This window comes from Aotus nancymaae, unplaced genomic scaffold (genome assembly GCF_030222135.1).
Source record: "Aotus nancymaae isolate 86718 unplaced genomic scaffold, 86718_ANA_hifiasm-v0.15.2.pri h1tg000036l, whole genome shotgun sequence".
Lineage (NCBI taxonomy): Eukaryota > Metazoa > Chordata > Mammalia > Primates > Aotidae > Aotus > Aotus nancymaae.
In genome coordinates, this window is record NW_026988450.1 from 6,683,041 (window position 1) to 6,699,835 (window position 16,795).

The window sequence follows — 16,795 nt, forward strand, 5'->3', positions numbered from 1 at the left end:
AGCCCATTGATCTTTTTGAATTTACATGTGCATTTCATTCTTCAGATTTTAGAAGTTTTTGGCCATTACTTTTTTCCAAAAAGCTCTGTGCCCCTCTGTTTCTTTCTTCTTGTTTTAAAATTTCAGCAATGCATATATTGGCCTGCTTGATGGTGTCTCATCAGTTTCTTATGCGCTCTTCACTTTTTTTCATTCTTTTATTTTGTTGCTCCCTTCTTGATGATTTCAACTGACCTGCCTTCAAGTAAGCTGATTCTTCTGCTTTATTAAATCTGATGTTAAACCCCATCAGTGAATTTTTCAATTCAGTTATTATATTAACGACTTTAGAATTTCTGTTTGGTTCTTTCTTACAGTTTCTATCTTTTTGTTGATATTCTCATTTTATTCATGTCTGAATTTACTGATTTCATTTAGTTGTCTCTCTGTATTCTTTTTAGCTCATTTAGCATTTTAAAATAGTTGTCTTAAATTTTTATTAGGAAGTTTAGAGATTTGCATTTCTTTAGGGTCATTTCATGAAGCCATTCATTTCTTTGAGTGGGCCATGTTTTCCTCTTTCTTTGTAAGCTTTGTGATCTTTTATTGAGATTTGAACATTTAAAAATACAACCACACCTCACAGTCATTATGGACTGGCTTTACTGGGAGAAAACTCATATTGATCAGCCCAGGTGGAGGTTTGGGACCTCTTAAGCCTTTTCTGACAATGTGTCTTCCCTGGGCTTAAGTAATTTGATTTTAAGTAATTAATTTCCTTAAGTACTTGCCCTTGTTTCTTAACTAGAGCCCACAATCTCTTCCTTGCCTTGTTTGTCTGCTGTACTGAAGAAGCTTTGTTGAAAACACAGGCTGCAGGGCTGGCCTCTGTCTTTTAGCCTTCCAGACTATCTGCCATTTCTGTCATGGCTCCAAGTCAGGGGAGACATAATCCAGTTTCTCAGGCAGCCTTCAGACAAGACAGAATTTTGGGTGTATGGTCTACTTTTTGTTTCTGTTGTCAGGGAGGTTCTGGAGTGTGGGTGGTTTCCTTCTTGTTGTACTGTACTATGCCAGGTAGCAGCGATAGGGCAAGGGCGTGTAAAATGCCTTGAACTTCTCCACCCTTTTTGGATGAAGTCCTTTCTTGGTTATGCATTGGCCTGAGGGCTGCATCTCTCAAGTGGTCGCTAAAGTTTTCAAAAAGGAGTATTCTAGTTCTTACGTTATTGTTAACTAGTATCACCATGTGTAAACTGGAGCCTGGAGCTTCCTAATCTGCCATCTTGACATCTCTTCCTTCTTCATTGATGTTTAAATCTATATGTATATTGTTAAATGTGGATAATTATATACAGCAAATTTTATTTTTGAATGTAGAAGCCGAATACATTGTTATTTTATTACCAATAATATGCATATAACATTTAAATTTTTCTTTTACTGAGTAAATTATAGACAGTTGATCATGTTATATTAATCTCAGCCTTCCTTGATGACCCAATTAGTTCTTAATGAGTATATCAGGATATTTTCATTATATGTTTCTTCTCTTTTCCTTAGAGTTCTCTACATCCATTATTATCAATATCATAACTCATAATTTTCATTTATTGCATAGAAAAGTCCTGCTTTTCTAACCATTCTGTTTGGTGGATAAAGGGATAATAATGTTATGCATTAATTTGTACCAGGCATGAACAGTATTTTTTTGTTAATGAATGCTAATGGTTTTGTTTCTCATTATTTACATTCTTTTTTTTTTTTTTTTTTGGAGATGGAGTTTCACTCTTATTACCTAGGCTGGAGTGCAATGGCGCGATCTCGGCTCACCGCAACCTCCGACTCCCGGGTTCGGGCAATTCTCCTGCCTCAGCCTCCTGAGTAACTGGGATTACAGGCACGCGCCACCATGCCCAGCTAATTTTTTGTATTTTTAGTAGAGACGGGGTTTCACCATGTTGACCAGGATGGTCTCGATCTCTTGACCTCGTGATCCGCCCGCCTCGGCCTCCCAAAGTGCTGGGATTACAGGCGTGAGCCACCGCGCCCGGCCATTATTTACATTCTTAACAGTGCACTCACGCAGAGACAAAGAGGTTCAAAAGAAAATAGTCTTATTACATGTCAGAGGAGCTGAGCTCTAATCTTAGATCTGTGCTTCAACTTTTTTGTCTGTAGAAAGAATTTTTTTTTTCATTTAGCAATTTTTGAAGACAAAATAAAATGCACATGAAAATATTTTGAAACATAATACAGTATACAAAGGTTATTTTTGTTTTCTTATCTTTTTTTTAAGTTTGGATCATGTATTTTTTTTGCATTGAAACATATACCATTATCTTTGATTTTATTGAAAGTACTCTGTGATGTTCACTTTTTGTCTATATTCTGATTATATAAACCACTGGAGCACAACTATGGCTCCTTTTAATTGTAAATTCATTTTTACAATCAGTTTTTACTGGCTGAGTGGGGTGATGCATGCCTGTAATCCCAGCACTTTGGAAGGTTAAGGCAGGCAGATTGCTTGAGCCCAGGAATTCGAGACCAGGCTGGGGAGCAACATAGTAAAACCTCATCTCTACAGAAAATACAAAAATTATCTGGGCATGGTGGCACAAGCCTGTAGTACAGATACTCAGAAGGCTGAGGTGGGAGGATCGCTTGAGCCCGGAAGGCAGAGGTTGCAGTGAGCCAAGATTGTGCCATTGCACTCCAGCCTGGGTGACAAAGAGAGATCCTGTCTCGAAAAAAAAAAAATTACTGCATTTTAATTTATACTCTTGGTATAAATCAGAGTTATAGTCTAGATCTAATTATAGTGTTTGATTCGTTATAGACTGACACCTTTTTCCTGGAGGCTGTGCACCTTGGAAATTTGTGCAAGATTGTGATAGGCCATGATGGACTTGGTCCAGGTAAGGCTCTTCCACAGAGAGTTCGTGAAGGTGTGATTCCACTGTATTTATGTGAAACTTTGTTCAAATCTAGAAAATACTGTGGAAAATTTGTAGAAAACGGACCTTTATGTATTGACTATGTGAAATCTAAATATTGTCCCCAAATACTCTTTAAAATTTAACTAGATGTATTTTTCTTCAAAATGATAGAGGTTTGGCCAAGGGGACAATCTAGGATGGGCCTAAATGCTAGAAAGGGTAATTTTATAAAATAGAGGAGATTAGGGATTTATATGTTGTGACATGTGGTGGCATTCCAGCATGCTAGGGGTGGAGGCAGCAGTTGTATCTCCTGGTGGTGATATTCCTTGAAGGCTAGTGATTGTCCAACAGTGGCATGTTAAGGAGACTATCCTGGCAGTCAGGTCTCAGCTGTGTTTTCTCTTGCCATTTTATTCATGCCTTTCCTCAGTCTTCTCCTCAACTCTGTGAGATGACTCACATCTTCCCAATAAATTTATTTTTTGCTACTGTATAAAACAATTATAAGATAAACAAAATCCATTTAACAAAAGACATGCTACTAAAGGGCACATACCAAAAAAAAAAAAAAAAAAAGGAAAAAGAACCCAAAAGCATCAAACAAGATGATAAACTTTCTTACTAAAAAGTGTCAGGGCTGGGCGCGGTGGCTCACGCCTGTAATCCCAACACTTTGGGAGGCCGAGGCGGGTGGATCACGAGGTCAAGAGATCGAGACCATCCTGGTCAACATGGTGAAACCCTGTCTCTACTAAAAATACAAAGAATTAGCTGGGCATGGTGGCGCGCGCCTGTAATCCCAGCTACTCAGGAGGCTGAGGCAGGAGAATTGCCTGAACCCAGGAGGCGGAGGTTGCGGTGAGCCGAGATCGCGCCACTGCACTCCAGCCTGGGTAACAAGAGTGAAACTCCGTCTCCAAAAAAAAAAAAGTGTCAACGTATAATTTTCAAAGTAAGAACAAGATTCTTATACAAATACAGAGTTGACAATGTGTTTAGATAATTAATGAGGGAATTAGCAGGTTGACAAAGCTGGCTCAAAGGAGGTTACCAGAAGCTAAAAAGTATGTACATGTAATCAGTGAAAAAAGAATTATGAATAAGATTGATAAATAAAAAGTATGACCAGTGTTCTATAGACAACACAAATATGCTTTTGAAGTTGTCTTCTCTCTCAGACAAAATGTATCTATATTTTAAACATGTAAATCATTTGCATATTATTTTTAATCAATCAATAGCTAATTTTACAGGCCTGAATCCATAGTAAATATTAAGTCACATAGTGTTACACTCCCACAGTGAGTCAAATGATTCTCAGGCAAGCTTGTTAGTGTTCTACTACAATATTGAAAGGACATGGTAGTCATCTTTTAGCCTTATTTCTGAACAAAAGAAAGTTTAGCCTTATTTTTCTAAACAAAAATAAAGGCAAAAATTTTCAACCTAAAAAATCCCATGTCCAATTATATGTTCTATGCAAGAGACACTTGACATAAATGACCCAGTAATATTAAAAATAAAAATTTAAGTAATGTATCAGAAATAGGTGAATAAAGAAACAATCTTAGTTATAATCTTATTATAAGATAAAGTAAAATTCAAGACAACAAGCATTAAAAGAAGGTGCTTTTTTGATAAAGTTTATAATTCACAATGAGATTATAAGATTCATGAGCCTTTATTCCACAGATAATATTGCAAGTAAATAGATAAAGTAAAATACTCTTAGACAGTCAAGAAGAAATGAAAAGAAGATAGGATAGGATTTTATCATATGTCTCAGATTTTGGTAGGTTAGTTGGATCCTTCAGTTACTCTCCTCAGGTGTTTGTAGATAGGGAAGCATTTTCATTTCAAAGCTTTATGAAACATTTTTATAATTTGACTCAGATATTAGACCAAAAAGAAAATCTCAGTAAATTTCCCCAAACAGGCCACTTTCTCTGACCACAATTTAGTGAAACAAAAATTTACTTAAAAGGGCGAAAGAAAAAAAAAATTAGTCACTTAAGGTGTTTCAGTCCTCTTCATGATTTTGGGCCAAAGTGAAAATCAGAACTATAAGTACAGTCTAACAGAATTTTACAATGGTGTTTTTTCTGTCTCATTTTCTGCTGAAGTCTCAAAAGACCAGAACAAATAATAGAAGCAAGATCTTATTCTCTATCTTATTTAGTTTGAGGTTGCTGTAACAAAATACCTTAGACTGGGAGATTTATAAAGAATAAAAATTTATTCTTACACTTCTGGAGGCTGAGAAGTCTAAGATCAAAGTGTTGGCATTTGTCGTCTTGGGAGGGCCTTCTTGCTTTGCCCTCCTATGGTGAAAGGGCAAAAAGGGCCTCCTAGCTAGTTCCCTGAAGTCCTTTTATGAGGGCACTAGTCCCACTCATGAGGGTTGAGCTCTCATGACTTAATCACATCCTAAAGGCTCCACCTCTTAATGTTATCACATTCGGTCTTAGGTTCCAGTAGATGAATTTTAGGGGGACACGTATATTCAGACCCATCCCAGCACCATCCCAAATGTAGGCACAAGGCTGCATATTCAGGACTTACGAAGGAAGGGACAGACAAGTTATGGGTTCACCACTGAATATAAAAGCTACAAGTTTTCATTGCAGTAGGTTGGCTGTTGCTTTGATAGCTATACAGCAATCACCAGTAATAAGAGAGGTAGGAGGGGTTTTTCCGTTGTGAAGAAACCACTTGAAGAACCTGTGCCATCTAGAAATTGTTACATGACCCCAACCTGAATAACAATCTGCAGGCTTCCTCAGTGGCCTTTGGCCACAAAGAAAGGGAAGTCTGGAGAACAGTCAGAGTAGAATTGTAGGCAGATAATCCAAGAAGACAGTAAGATAAATGATTCCTGCTTTAAATACCTACTCACCAACATACATATATAAACAGTGCTGGTTAATAAGACATTTCTAGATTCTTACCTCTCACCTTTGCCTGTCCTGTTTACGCTGTCTCTAACTCTGTAGGGTCATAGATTATATATCTGAGTGCCAAATTTGAAAATTCAAAATTTGAAATGCTTCAAAATTTGAAACTTTTAAAGTGTCATTATGATGCTCAAAGGAGATGCCTTTAGGAGCATTTCAGATTTTGGATTTTCAGATATGGGATGCACAATCAGTAGACATAAATGCAGATATTTAAAAATCTGAGACCTGAAACACTTCTGGTCCCAAGCTTTTCAGATAAGGGATATTCAGCCTGGGTAAAGGCAGGAAGAAGAAGGCAACCTGTGAGCCTACCTACCTCCCAAGATTCCAGAACTGAAGATGGGAGAGGAGAGACATTTTGCCTTTAAATGAAATTTGAAGTTTTGATTATTATATGAGATTGGTCATTATAATTGAAGAAATTATCCCAATTTTGTGATAAAAGAAACCAATGGACTTATTATCTGAGAGCGATCCAAATATTCAGAATACATTTTCTAGATTTCATTCAAGGAGGAAGAAAAGAAATAGTTCTTCGAATAGTTTTAAATGGATAGGATATGAAAATAAGTTTTCTCCTTGTTTCCTGTGGCATTCTGGTCATTTAATATGAGGCGTATATTATTGACTAATTAGAGAATACTAGTATGATTTATAACATTCAAAGGTATATTATAGTCTCACTTTTAGTATTATTTAGTAGGAAAAACAAACTGTTTTCTTCTATGCTCTTAACACTCAACACGGAGCACTTCTGTAACCAAATATATAGGATGTTTTCCCTCCAACAAGCTGGGTGTCCTACAATTTAATTCAATTCGGACATTATCTACCAGGAGTTAGTGTCATGCTTCACAGATTAAGAGATCAGTCCCACAAGACTGCCCCGACTTCAGATGCCAATAGCTAGTCCAGGCCTCTATAACTTCTGACCAACTGGCCAGAAATTGGTATTTCCAGCTGTTATCGAACTGAACCGGGGTCTGTTTGCCTGGCAAGTGTAAAGTCAAACACTGACATTGGGATTGTAGTCAGGGAAAGTGAAGCATTTATTGTAGGGTGCCAACCAGGGAGAACTGGGAAGCTTATGATTAAGACCCGAACTCCCTGATGGCTTTGATGAAAGAAAAACTTCAGCCAAATTAAATTTAAAGGAGTTTAATTGAGTAATGATGATTCTGGAAGCCCCCAGAATCACAGCAAGATTCACAGACTCCAGCACAGCCACGTGGTGAAAGAAGATTTATAGACAAAAAAAGTGAAATGACATACATAAATCGGCAGTGAGGTACAGAAATAGCTGGATTTGTTACAGATTGGCATTTGCCTTATTCGAACACAGTTTGAACACTTAGAAGTCAATGAGTGGTTGAAGAATGGCCACTGGGATTGGCCAAGACTCAGTTATATGTTATAGGAGCATACTTCTCAGTTAGGTTTTCAGTTTTGTCTGACTGTTAAGCAAGGTTACAGTTCATCCACAAGGACTCAAATGCAGAGTACAGAGTCCTTCTCAGGCCATATGTAGTTCGCTTTAACGGCTTATACTTAAGGGTTTTTAAAGGCTTGGAGGCAGAGATTATAGGCAAAGTCATAAGTTAATATATAGAGTCTGTGCATTGCTTTGACCTAAAATTGTGGGACATTTTGAAATGCGGCCACACAGGTCATAGGTGAATTTAAAGATTTTGTGGTTTGCAATTGAGTAAGGAGAGAAAACTTTGTTTAACAATTTGGGGTCAGTGGAAAAGAACGTTAGCTCTGGCCCATGGACATGACCTCCTCCACATCTCTCAGAAAGAAATTTAGAATAAAAAAAGGTGGCCATAGGTGAGTACTCAGTTTCCCCTTACCTGGGGTCTACATGCCAGCAGATCCTTTTGGTGGGGGTCCCGAGTTTCTGAAAAACAACTCGGGGACATATGTTGTTACCTTTCTTTTTTAGAAGGAACCAAATATTTTGTTATTTTAACTTTTCGAGCTGTTGTTTTAGGCTGTTATTATTATCTTTTTGCTTATTAAGTTTATTTTTTAAGGCTAACTAGGTGTCTGGCATTTTCAAGAGGAATTTAAGATTTTAACATTTTCATGTTTAGGGGGTCCCCACAGGGCCCTAGGATGGTCCCTGCTCTGTCTTCCCATGACTCCCTCCTCAAGTTCAGTGATTTGCTACAGCAGATGACAGAACTCAGGGAAACACCAACACTTACCAGCTTATTATTAAGGATATTACAAAAGGTATCGATGAACAGCTAGATGAAAAGGTTGACAGGGCAATGCGTGTGGGCCTGTGTGGTGCTTCCATGTCCTCTCGGGTGCCTCATCTTCCCAGCACCTCCACATCTTCAGCAGCCTGGAGGCTCTCTGAACTCCGTGTTTCAGGATTTTTATGGAGGCTTCATTACACTTTCAGGATTGATTAAATAATTGGTTGTTGGTGATCAATTCAACTTTGAACCCCTCTTTTTTTCCCTACCCCCTAGGTCTGGGGATGGTACTGAAAGTTCCATCTTGCAAATCCTGTGATTGGTTCTTCTGGCACCAGTCCCCATCCTGAGGCTGGCTGGAGCCCCCAGCTACCAGTCATCTCATTAGCATACAAAAAGGCACTTACTACTTTGGCCATTCAAAGGATTTTTGTGAACTGTGTGCCAGGAAACAGGGAAGAAGGCCAAAAAACATGTTTCTTATTATAAATCACAATATAACAAGTATTTAAAAAGAGAGAATTAAAAAAATGAACTAAACAATCCAAGAAGGTAAGAAATAATGAAATTTTGAGAAGAAGATAGGAAAGAAAATAATATAGAAATCAAATATCAAAAAAATAGAAAACTAGAAGAATTGATGTCACTTATAAGAACTGGTTCTTAGGGGGAAAAAAAGCTGACAGATATTAAACCAGACCTTGAAAAGTTTAATAAAAAAGAGAGTCACTAGGACGTGATGGCACCCACCTGTAGTCCCAACTACTTGGGAGCCTGAGGCAAGAGGACCACTTGAGCTTAGGAGTTTGAGAGAAGCCTGGGCAACACAGCGAAACTCTCATTTCTAAAAATAAATAAATAATAAATAACATTCAAAATAGACAAAAAAGGGAAAGAAAATAAATGCCCAAATTTAGAGAAAGTAAATACAACTGTAAATACACAAGAGATAAAAACTTGAGAATACTATATACAGTTTTGGGCTAATAAATTTGATCCTCTTCATGAAAAGGATGATTAAGAAACATTTCTCATTTCTCTTACCTTAACCAAATAAAGTTCATGTGTTTCTTTGAGAAACATCAGTTGCTGCCATGATGTTATTTGTCTTACAGAGTCTGTACTCCCCAGAGGAACAGTTATAAGTCAGTCTCATTGATAAATACATTTGCAGATATTCTAAGCTAAATGTGTATAAAGTGAATCAAGAAGTGTATAATTAATATATAACAACTAATTAGGGTGTATGCCAAGAAATCAGAAGACAGTTCCATATTAGGAAATCTATTAATAAAATGTATCACCTCAAAAGGTGGAAGCAGAAAATTTATTTGTTAACAATGATAATTTTTTTTGTTAAAAAATCTTTGAAAATTTGGAACAGAAAAATATATTTATTTAAAATTGTTTAAAAATAATTTAACTTAAGTCATCCTTTTAATAGACAATGAAATCCATAAAAACCAGAAATAGATTTTTCTCATTATGAATATTTACTAATTGTTATTTGGAAAGCATTTTATTAAAAATTATAATATTTTAAAGCAGCATAATTTTGGAAAGAAATTTAAAGCATTGCTTAGTGGAGATATAAATGATTATTCAGATTGAAGGAGAATCAACTGAAAACTGAATGAAATCAGGAAATTTGTAAGATGGCTAAATATTAAATAAATATACAATAACTAGTGGCTGCTTTATATGCTAGTGATATTTGATAGAAAATTTAAAAAAGATCTTATTCAGCATAATAGCCTATGTAAATATATACATATATAGCCTATATATACACATATATATACAGTCTGTACATACATAAAAATATATATGTATATAATAAATAACATGAACAATAAAATTACAGGCTCATTTGTATTAGACTGGCCTTGTCTGAAAGCCATATTAAGAATACTAGGGGCTCTAGCCAAGAAAGTTCGATTTATAGGCTCTGCCCTCTTTTGGAGTAAGTGAGCCTATTCGTTCCTTAACAACTATTTACCAATCAGTTACCATGGCTGGTTATGTAATCCAGTCCTTCTTGCTGCTCTAGAGCACCATTGTAGTTTGGCAAGAAAGGTGAAAGTTTTATACTTCCACATATTTAATTTAAGCCCCAGCTGCTTGTTTCTGTGGTGTGTCAGCAGTAAAAGGACTTCAGAATTTTGATAAACTGAATTGCACCCTGGCCTGTCCTTTTGGTTTGGCAAAAATATGTTACCAGATTAATTTTATGTGGAAAGAGACTGCTTCAGTGGTTTCTATATAGAAAAGTGATTGGTTGTTCCAAAGTCAGGTGGAGCATCACAAGTGGGGAAATGAAAGAATTAGAAAGAGATGGGGGTACTACTAATTTTGATCAAGAGATATCACAAACTTAAAAGAGAGAAAAATCTGAAATACAGAGCAACACAACTCATTCAAAGGTAAGTCTTGAGACAGATAGCAGAGTTTTTTTTTCCTATCCTTAAATGAATCAGTTACAAAACATCACCTATTATATAATTTCTATTTTTATGAAATGTCCAGAATAGGCAAATCTATCAAAGTCAGAGAGTAGATTAGTGGTTGCCTATGTCTGGGAGAGGGAAGGCAGGAAGGTGATTGGGAAAGATGTGAAGAGGCACAATGTTTCTTTTTGGGCTGAGGACAATGTACTGAATTTGGGTTATGGTGATGGCCAGACAACCCTGTAAATATACTAAAAACCATTGAACTTATTTAAACAGGTAAACTTTATGGTCTGTAAAATATTTCTCAATAAAGCAGATAAAATTGATTCTGTTATTTTTTAGGAAAAAATATAAGGGTATAATAGCAATGAACATTTTGAAAAAGATTAACAAGGAAGATTTTTATGTTAAAATGCATTGAAGGCGACACTTTTTAAATGTAGTCCAGTGACAGTCATAATATTGGGCACACAGCTACATCAGTAATACAGAATAAGATTTGAATTAAGTTTTAAATGTGTTTAATAGAAAAATGAGCAATGGATATTTAAAAAATCAATTCAAAGTAACCAAAAATAAATTTTATTATTCAAAGAAATAAAAATTGTAAAAATGTAAGAATTCTGTAACAATTCCTTTACATTTTAAATTATACTTTTTATTTTGAGATAATTGTACATTTAATTGAAGTTGTACCCTTTACCCAGTTTCTCCCAGTGTTAACATCTTGCGGTGCTGTAGTACAGTATCACTACCAGGATATTGATACTGATATAATTAGGACACAAAACACCACCACTAGATTGAGCCCTCACGTTGCCCTTTTATAGGATAGAGGGGGGTGGGGAGTAGGGGAGGGATAGCATGGGGAGAAATGCCAGATATAGGTGAAGGGGAGGAAGGCAGCAAATCACACTGCCACATATGTACCTATGCAACAACCTTGCATGTTTTTCACATGTACCCCAAAACCTAAAATGCAATTAAAAAAAAAAAGTTTTATCTAGCTGAGAACAGTGGCTTACACATATAATTCCAGCATGTTGCAAGGATGAGGTGTGAGTATTGCTTGAGGCTATGAGTTCAAGACCAGCCTGGGCAACATACAAGACTCCATCTCTACAAAAATATTTAAAAATTAGCTGGGCATGATGATACACACCTGGATTCCCAGCTACTTGGAAGGCTGAGGCTGGAAGATTGCTTGAGTTTAGGAGTTTAGGCTACAGTGAACTGTGATTGCACCACTGCACTCCAGCCTGGGCAAAAGAGTGAGCATCTGTCTCTAAACATATGCAAATAAAAAATAAAAGAAAAAAATAAATTTTATCCTATAGCTTATGAGTAGTAACTCATCAATTCAATAATTTTAATTAGAGTAGATATATTTTGAGCTGGATCTTTGCATAGACAAAACCACTATGACTAATTAAAATATTTGATGTGTAAGTAAAATTGATTTTAATTAACTCTAGTTTGCAAATTAATATGAAATTAAACATTTAAGACTGGGGAAAGGGAGGGCCCATTGAGAACTATCCCAGCAACCCGACCACAGCTGGTCTTCCCTGGACACCATTAACCACACTGTCCAAACCTTCTTCACTCCCACCAACGCCGGCCGTTCCTCCAACTACGAGATGATCGAGGAAGAATATGAGGTGGCTGTGCTGGGGGTGCCCCATAACCAGGCTCCCCCGATGTCCACTGTGATCCACATCCACAGTGAGACCTCTGTGCCTGACCATGTCATCTGGTCCCTGTTCAACACCCTCTTCATGAACTCCTGCTGCCTGGGTTTCATAGCGTTCGCCTACTCCATGAAATCTAGGGACAGAAAGATGATTGGTGACCTGACCGGGGCCCAGGCCTATGCCTCCAGTGCCAAATGCCTGAACATCTGGGCCCTGATTTTGAGCATCATCATGACCATTCTGCTAATCATCATCCCAGTATTTATCTTGCAAGTCTATTGATAGAGCAAGAGGAATCATTCAGGCCAGGAGCTCTGCCCATGACCTGTTTCCCATGTGCCTCACTTCCATTCCTTGCCCTGCCCCCAGCAGAGTCCTGTATCAGCCCTTTATCCTCACACACTTTTATACAATGGCGTTCAATAAAGTGCATGTGTTCTTGGGATAAAGAAAAAAACATTTAAAAAGAAATTTCTACCTTTATGTATACCAGCTGAGTCTATGTGCTTGGACAGGATTTCTGAATGGTTATTCATTTTTAGTCTATCAAAACACATATTTTATGCAGACTTTGTTTAAATTTAAACTTTAAAAAATTTTCTGGGGCTGGGTGCAGTGGCTCACACCTGTAATCCCCGCACTTTGAGAGGCCGAGGTGGGCAGATCATGAGGTCAGAAGATCGAGACCATCCTGGCTAACATGGTGAAACCCTGTCTCTGCTAGAAATACAAAAAAATTAGCCAGGCATGGTGGCACGTGCCTGTAGTCCCAGTTACTCCAGAGGCTGAGGCGGGAGAATTGCTTGAACCTGGGAGGTGGAGGTTGCAGTGAGCTGAGATTGCACCACTCCATTCCAGCCTGGGCAACAGAGCGAGACTCCGTCTCAAAAACAAAAACAAAAACAAAATGAAAGAAAAAAACTTTCTGGAAATAGAAAGTATTGGTAACCATCAAGTATATAGTCTTTGGAAGATGTTAGGTTCAGGATTATGAATGCAGTTTATGAAATTAAAAGCCACAGAATTACTCTATTTCCAATTGTTTGGAAAACCACACTGAAATAGATATCATAAAGCATGAAGCTTTAAAATAATTCTTTGCTTTTGTTACATGTATAAGGAATATATTCCTTACAGTTTACTTCTGTTATATTTTGCTTTATTTGAAGTATTAAAGCTTTATGTTGTATAAGGCCTTTACATATATTTGGAAGTTAGCACTTTGTTCTCAAAACTCGAAAATATTGGACCATATTTACTTATATCACATTTTCATTCTTTTTTTGTGTTTAGGAAATGGCTGGTTTCTCGATGATGTTGTTATCAAGGATCCCACAACAAATTACGAATATACCTTCTTCTGTCACAGGTGTGTAGGTGTAATTCATTTCGTATTAGTCAGTTCCAAGTTTATCCATTGAGAACTGGGTAGCTTATTTAGTTGTTCCTAGTTACTGAGGCTTTGTTGGGTAACTTTTGTGAATATTAATCTTAGGACATCTTTCTTCTATTGAGAAAGACATTTATTATGTTTATCATCATTCCTAATGATAGAAATTTAATATTTAATGCTAAATAAAGATAGCTTTTTAAAAATATGACTCTGTACATATCAGAAAGAAAATGAAAGTCTCTGACAACAAAACATACTCCCTTTGGATTAGGCCCCAAGTTAGGTTCAAAAATAATAAATGTACACACAGTGTTTCATGTAGCTTTTTATACAAAGATGATAGTGCTTACCCACTGTCAACAGACCTTGATTTTTGAGTTATTTTCCCAGTAGTGGTGATACATTGCTTTTTTTCTTTTTGACACTCTCCTGCCTCTTTTCCTATGGAACCAATAATAGCCATTTGTGAAATAACTGCTTTGAGTTTGAACTGTAGTTAGTAGCCAAAGGACAAGATAAATTGATCCAATGAATAATGACATCTATGACTTTGGCAGTTAGCAGGCTGATTGAGCAACTCACCTGTGCGTAGGCAAAAACATACCAGATAGTAACTGTTTCTTCTACCTCCCTTGCACTCTTATAGTAATTTTAGGATTTCCTTTTCCATTCTGTACTGCCCTGCCTTTCAGAACCAGATAGCCATGTCTTTTCCAATCCCTTCTATCTTGCATTTCTGACTTGGGAAGATAATTGCTAATGGTTAATGTAAGTATAAAGTCTGAAAATAATTGATATACTTTTCTTTTCACAGATGGCTAGATCAGGGGGAAGATGATTGTAAAATTGTCAGAGAACTGTATGCCAGGGATAACAGTATCTTCTCTGCAAGTAGGTATCATGTGTACACATTTCCTGAAAAACTATGTTTTATGATGACTAGAGAAAGCATGACCCTTCTGAAATTAATGGCTTTCTCTTTCCTTTATCTTCTCAGGGCAGAAGCTGGAACTTAAGAGAAAAGAAACAGTAAGATTTTGTTTGGGGCTTTAGATTATTTCATATAAACAATGTTCAAATGGCCATTTGATGTGTTAAAAACAGCATATAATGTTTAGTACGTGTTGTTTCTTAGCAATGTCTTCTCTTTGTTTCTCCTCATACTGGTGTATTTGTTTTGTTTTCTTTTTAGTGGACTGCAGAAAGCTGGAAGTTTACAAAAGGAAATACCCTTCAGTTCTATAACAAGTTGACTGGAGGGTTTGTCCGCCTGCATCCAGATGGAAGAGTTGACGCCACTGGAGATAAGACAGACAAATATGGTAAAACCATCATACAAAGCTTGTGGTGCTAGACAGGTCTGGGGGTTAAAGGAAGGTAGATTTCTAGACACAGTTTAATGTATAGTTTTATTCTTTTTTCATATGACTTTACATCAGTGTTAGGCCATTTAAATAATTTAACTATCTGCATTAATAAAAATTATCAATAAATGACAGGCTTTAAATCTGGCACTATGAAAAATATATATATTTGGTGTTAACTAATAGAAGAATAAAATGTAGGCAGTTATCAAAATATCATGTTAATTAATTTGGGGACCAGAGAAGATAACTAAAATACTATTCTGAATTTCAAACATGCATAATCTAATGAAGAAGACAAATAAAACAATTCTAATAATTATTATTTGTAGCTAATGTCATAATAAAGGTACAAAGGGAAAACAAGACAAACTAGATTTGATGTTTAATATCTTCATGTCATGAAGATATAACTGTGAGAATTAACAAAGAGTAAACAGATGTTGGTAGATCTTTGACTATAAACCCAAATCTCCAACTCTTTTTGAATTTGGACCGTCATTATTTAAACAATATTTGCCTGTTATACTTATGAATTTAACTGTACTATACGGTGCTGGAAACTGTGCTGTTCAGTCTTGAGGATGTGCTGGAGCTACTCACCTAAGCATTTCTCAAAATGTAACCCCTTCTGCCTCATATTTGAGATCTTGGGGAACGATCCAATTTTCTCCTGTATAAAAATAAATGTCTGTCTAAAAATACTTCCTAGGAGCTTCTCTTTCCAAAATTATTTTTTAGACATTTTCCTTACCTGGGCAAAAATTTGTTCCCACTTGAAATTACTTATCCACTTAAATTAGTCAAAGTGGCCCTTTATCTTATTCACTGGGTTCTCTGCTGCCACTGTTGTTATTCTTTTTCTTTATTAGCATCCTGTATTTGCAGATATGGCCACAGAAGTATCTCCCATTGTTAAATCAGAAGCTGTGAAGGATCTAAATTGTAACTTAATTGTAGGAAACATGAGACCACTGGGTCAGAGACCAGGACCATTTATTTCCCACATCAAGTGCCCCAGCCAGAGCAGTTTCTTGGGTTGGATTCCCTGAACTCCAGTCCTGCAGCATCATGATGTGAGGGCCTAATGGTACCAGCACACACAGTCGGGTACATTAAAGGAGAGAAATTTGCAAATTAGGAAACTCTGATCTTATATTTTTTATTTTTATTTTTTGGTGTTTCTTTTTTGTATATATTTTAATCAACTTTTATTTTAAATTCTGGGGTACATGTTCAGGGCGCACAGGTTTGTTACATAGGTAAACATGTGCCATGGTGGTTTGCTGTACAGATCAACCCTTCACCTAGGTATTAAGCCCTGCATCTGTTAACTATTCTTCCTGATGTTCTCCTTCCCCCAGAACCCCACAGGTCCCAGTGTGTGTTGTTTCTCCCCTGATGTGTCCATGTGTTCTCATCATTCAGCTCCCACTTATAACTGAGAATATGAAGTGTTTGGTTTTCTGTTCCTGCATTAGTTTGCTGAGGATAGCAGCTTCTAGCTCCATCCACGTCCCTACAGAAGACACGATCTCAATTCTTTTTGTGGCTGCATAATATTCTATGGTGGTTATGTACCAAATTTTCTTTATCCAGTCTATCACTGATGGGTATTGGTTGATTCCACGTCTTTGCTATTGTGAATAGTGCTGGAGTTAATGTACACGTGCACATATCTTTATAATAATATGATTTATATTCTTTTGGGTATATACCTAGTAATGGAATTGCTGGATCAAATGGTATTTCTGCTTCTAGGTCTTTGAGGAATCACCACACTGCCTTCCACAATGGTTGAACTAG

General features: G+C 36.6%; 2 protein-coding genes across 2 annotated transcripts in view; both read left to right on the plus strand.

The window, feature by feature from the left end:
* The window catches only part of RP1 (RP1 axonemal microtubule associated), a 306,195-nt gene that overhangs the window by 97,718 nt on the left and 191,682 nt on the right, over window positions 1-16,795 (plus strand). Inside the window, exons 8-12 of the mRNA XM_064384191.1 lie at window positions 2,822-2,900; window positions 13,526-13,601; window positions 14,440-14,516; window positions 14,623-14,654; window positions 14,818-14,947. Of these exons, the coding sequence (XP_064240261.1) occupies window positions 2,822-2,900; window positions 13,526-13,601; window positions 14,440-14,516; window positions 14,623-14,654; window positions 14,818-14,947 (394 nt within the window). The remainder of the gene's footprint in view (window positions 1-2,821; window positions 2,901-13,525; window positions 13,602-14,439; window positions 14,517-14,622; window positions 14,655-14,817; window positions 14,948-16,795) is intronic.
* LOC105724768 (interferon-induced transmembrane protein 3-like) lies at window positions 8,000-12,514 on the plus strand. Its single transcript, XM_064384782.1, has 2 exons — window positions 8,000-8,119; window positions 12,083-12,514. Exons 1-2 carry the CDS (start codon window positions 8,000-8,002, stop codon window positions 12,512-12,514), a joined length of 552 nt encoding a protein of 183 aa, XP_064240852.1.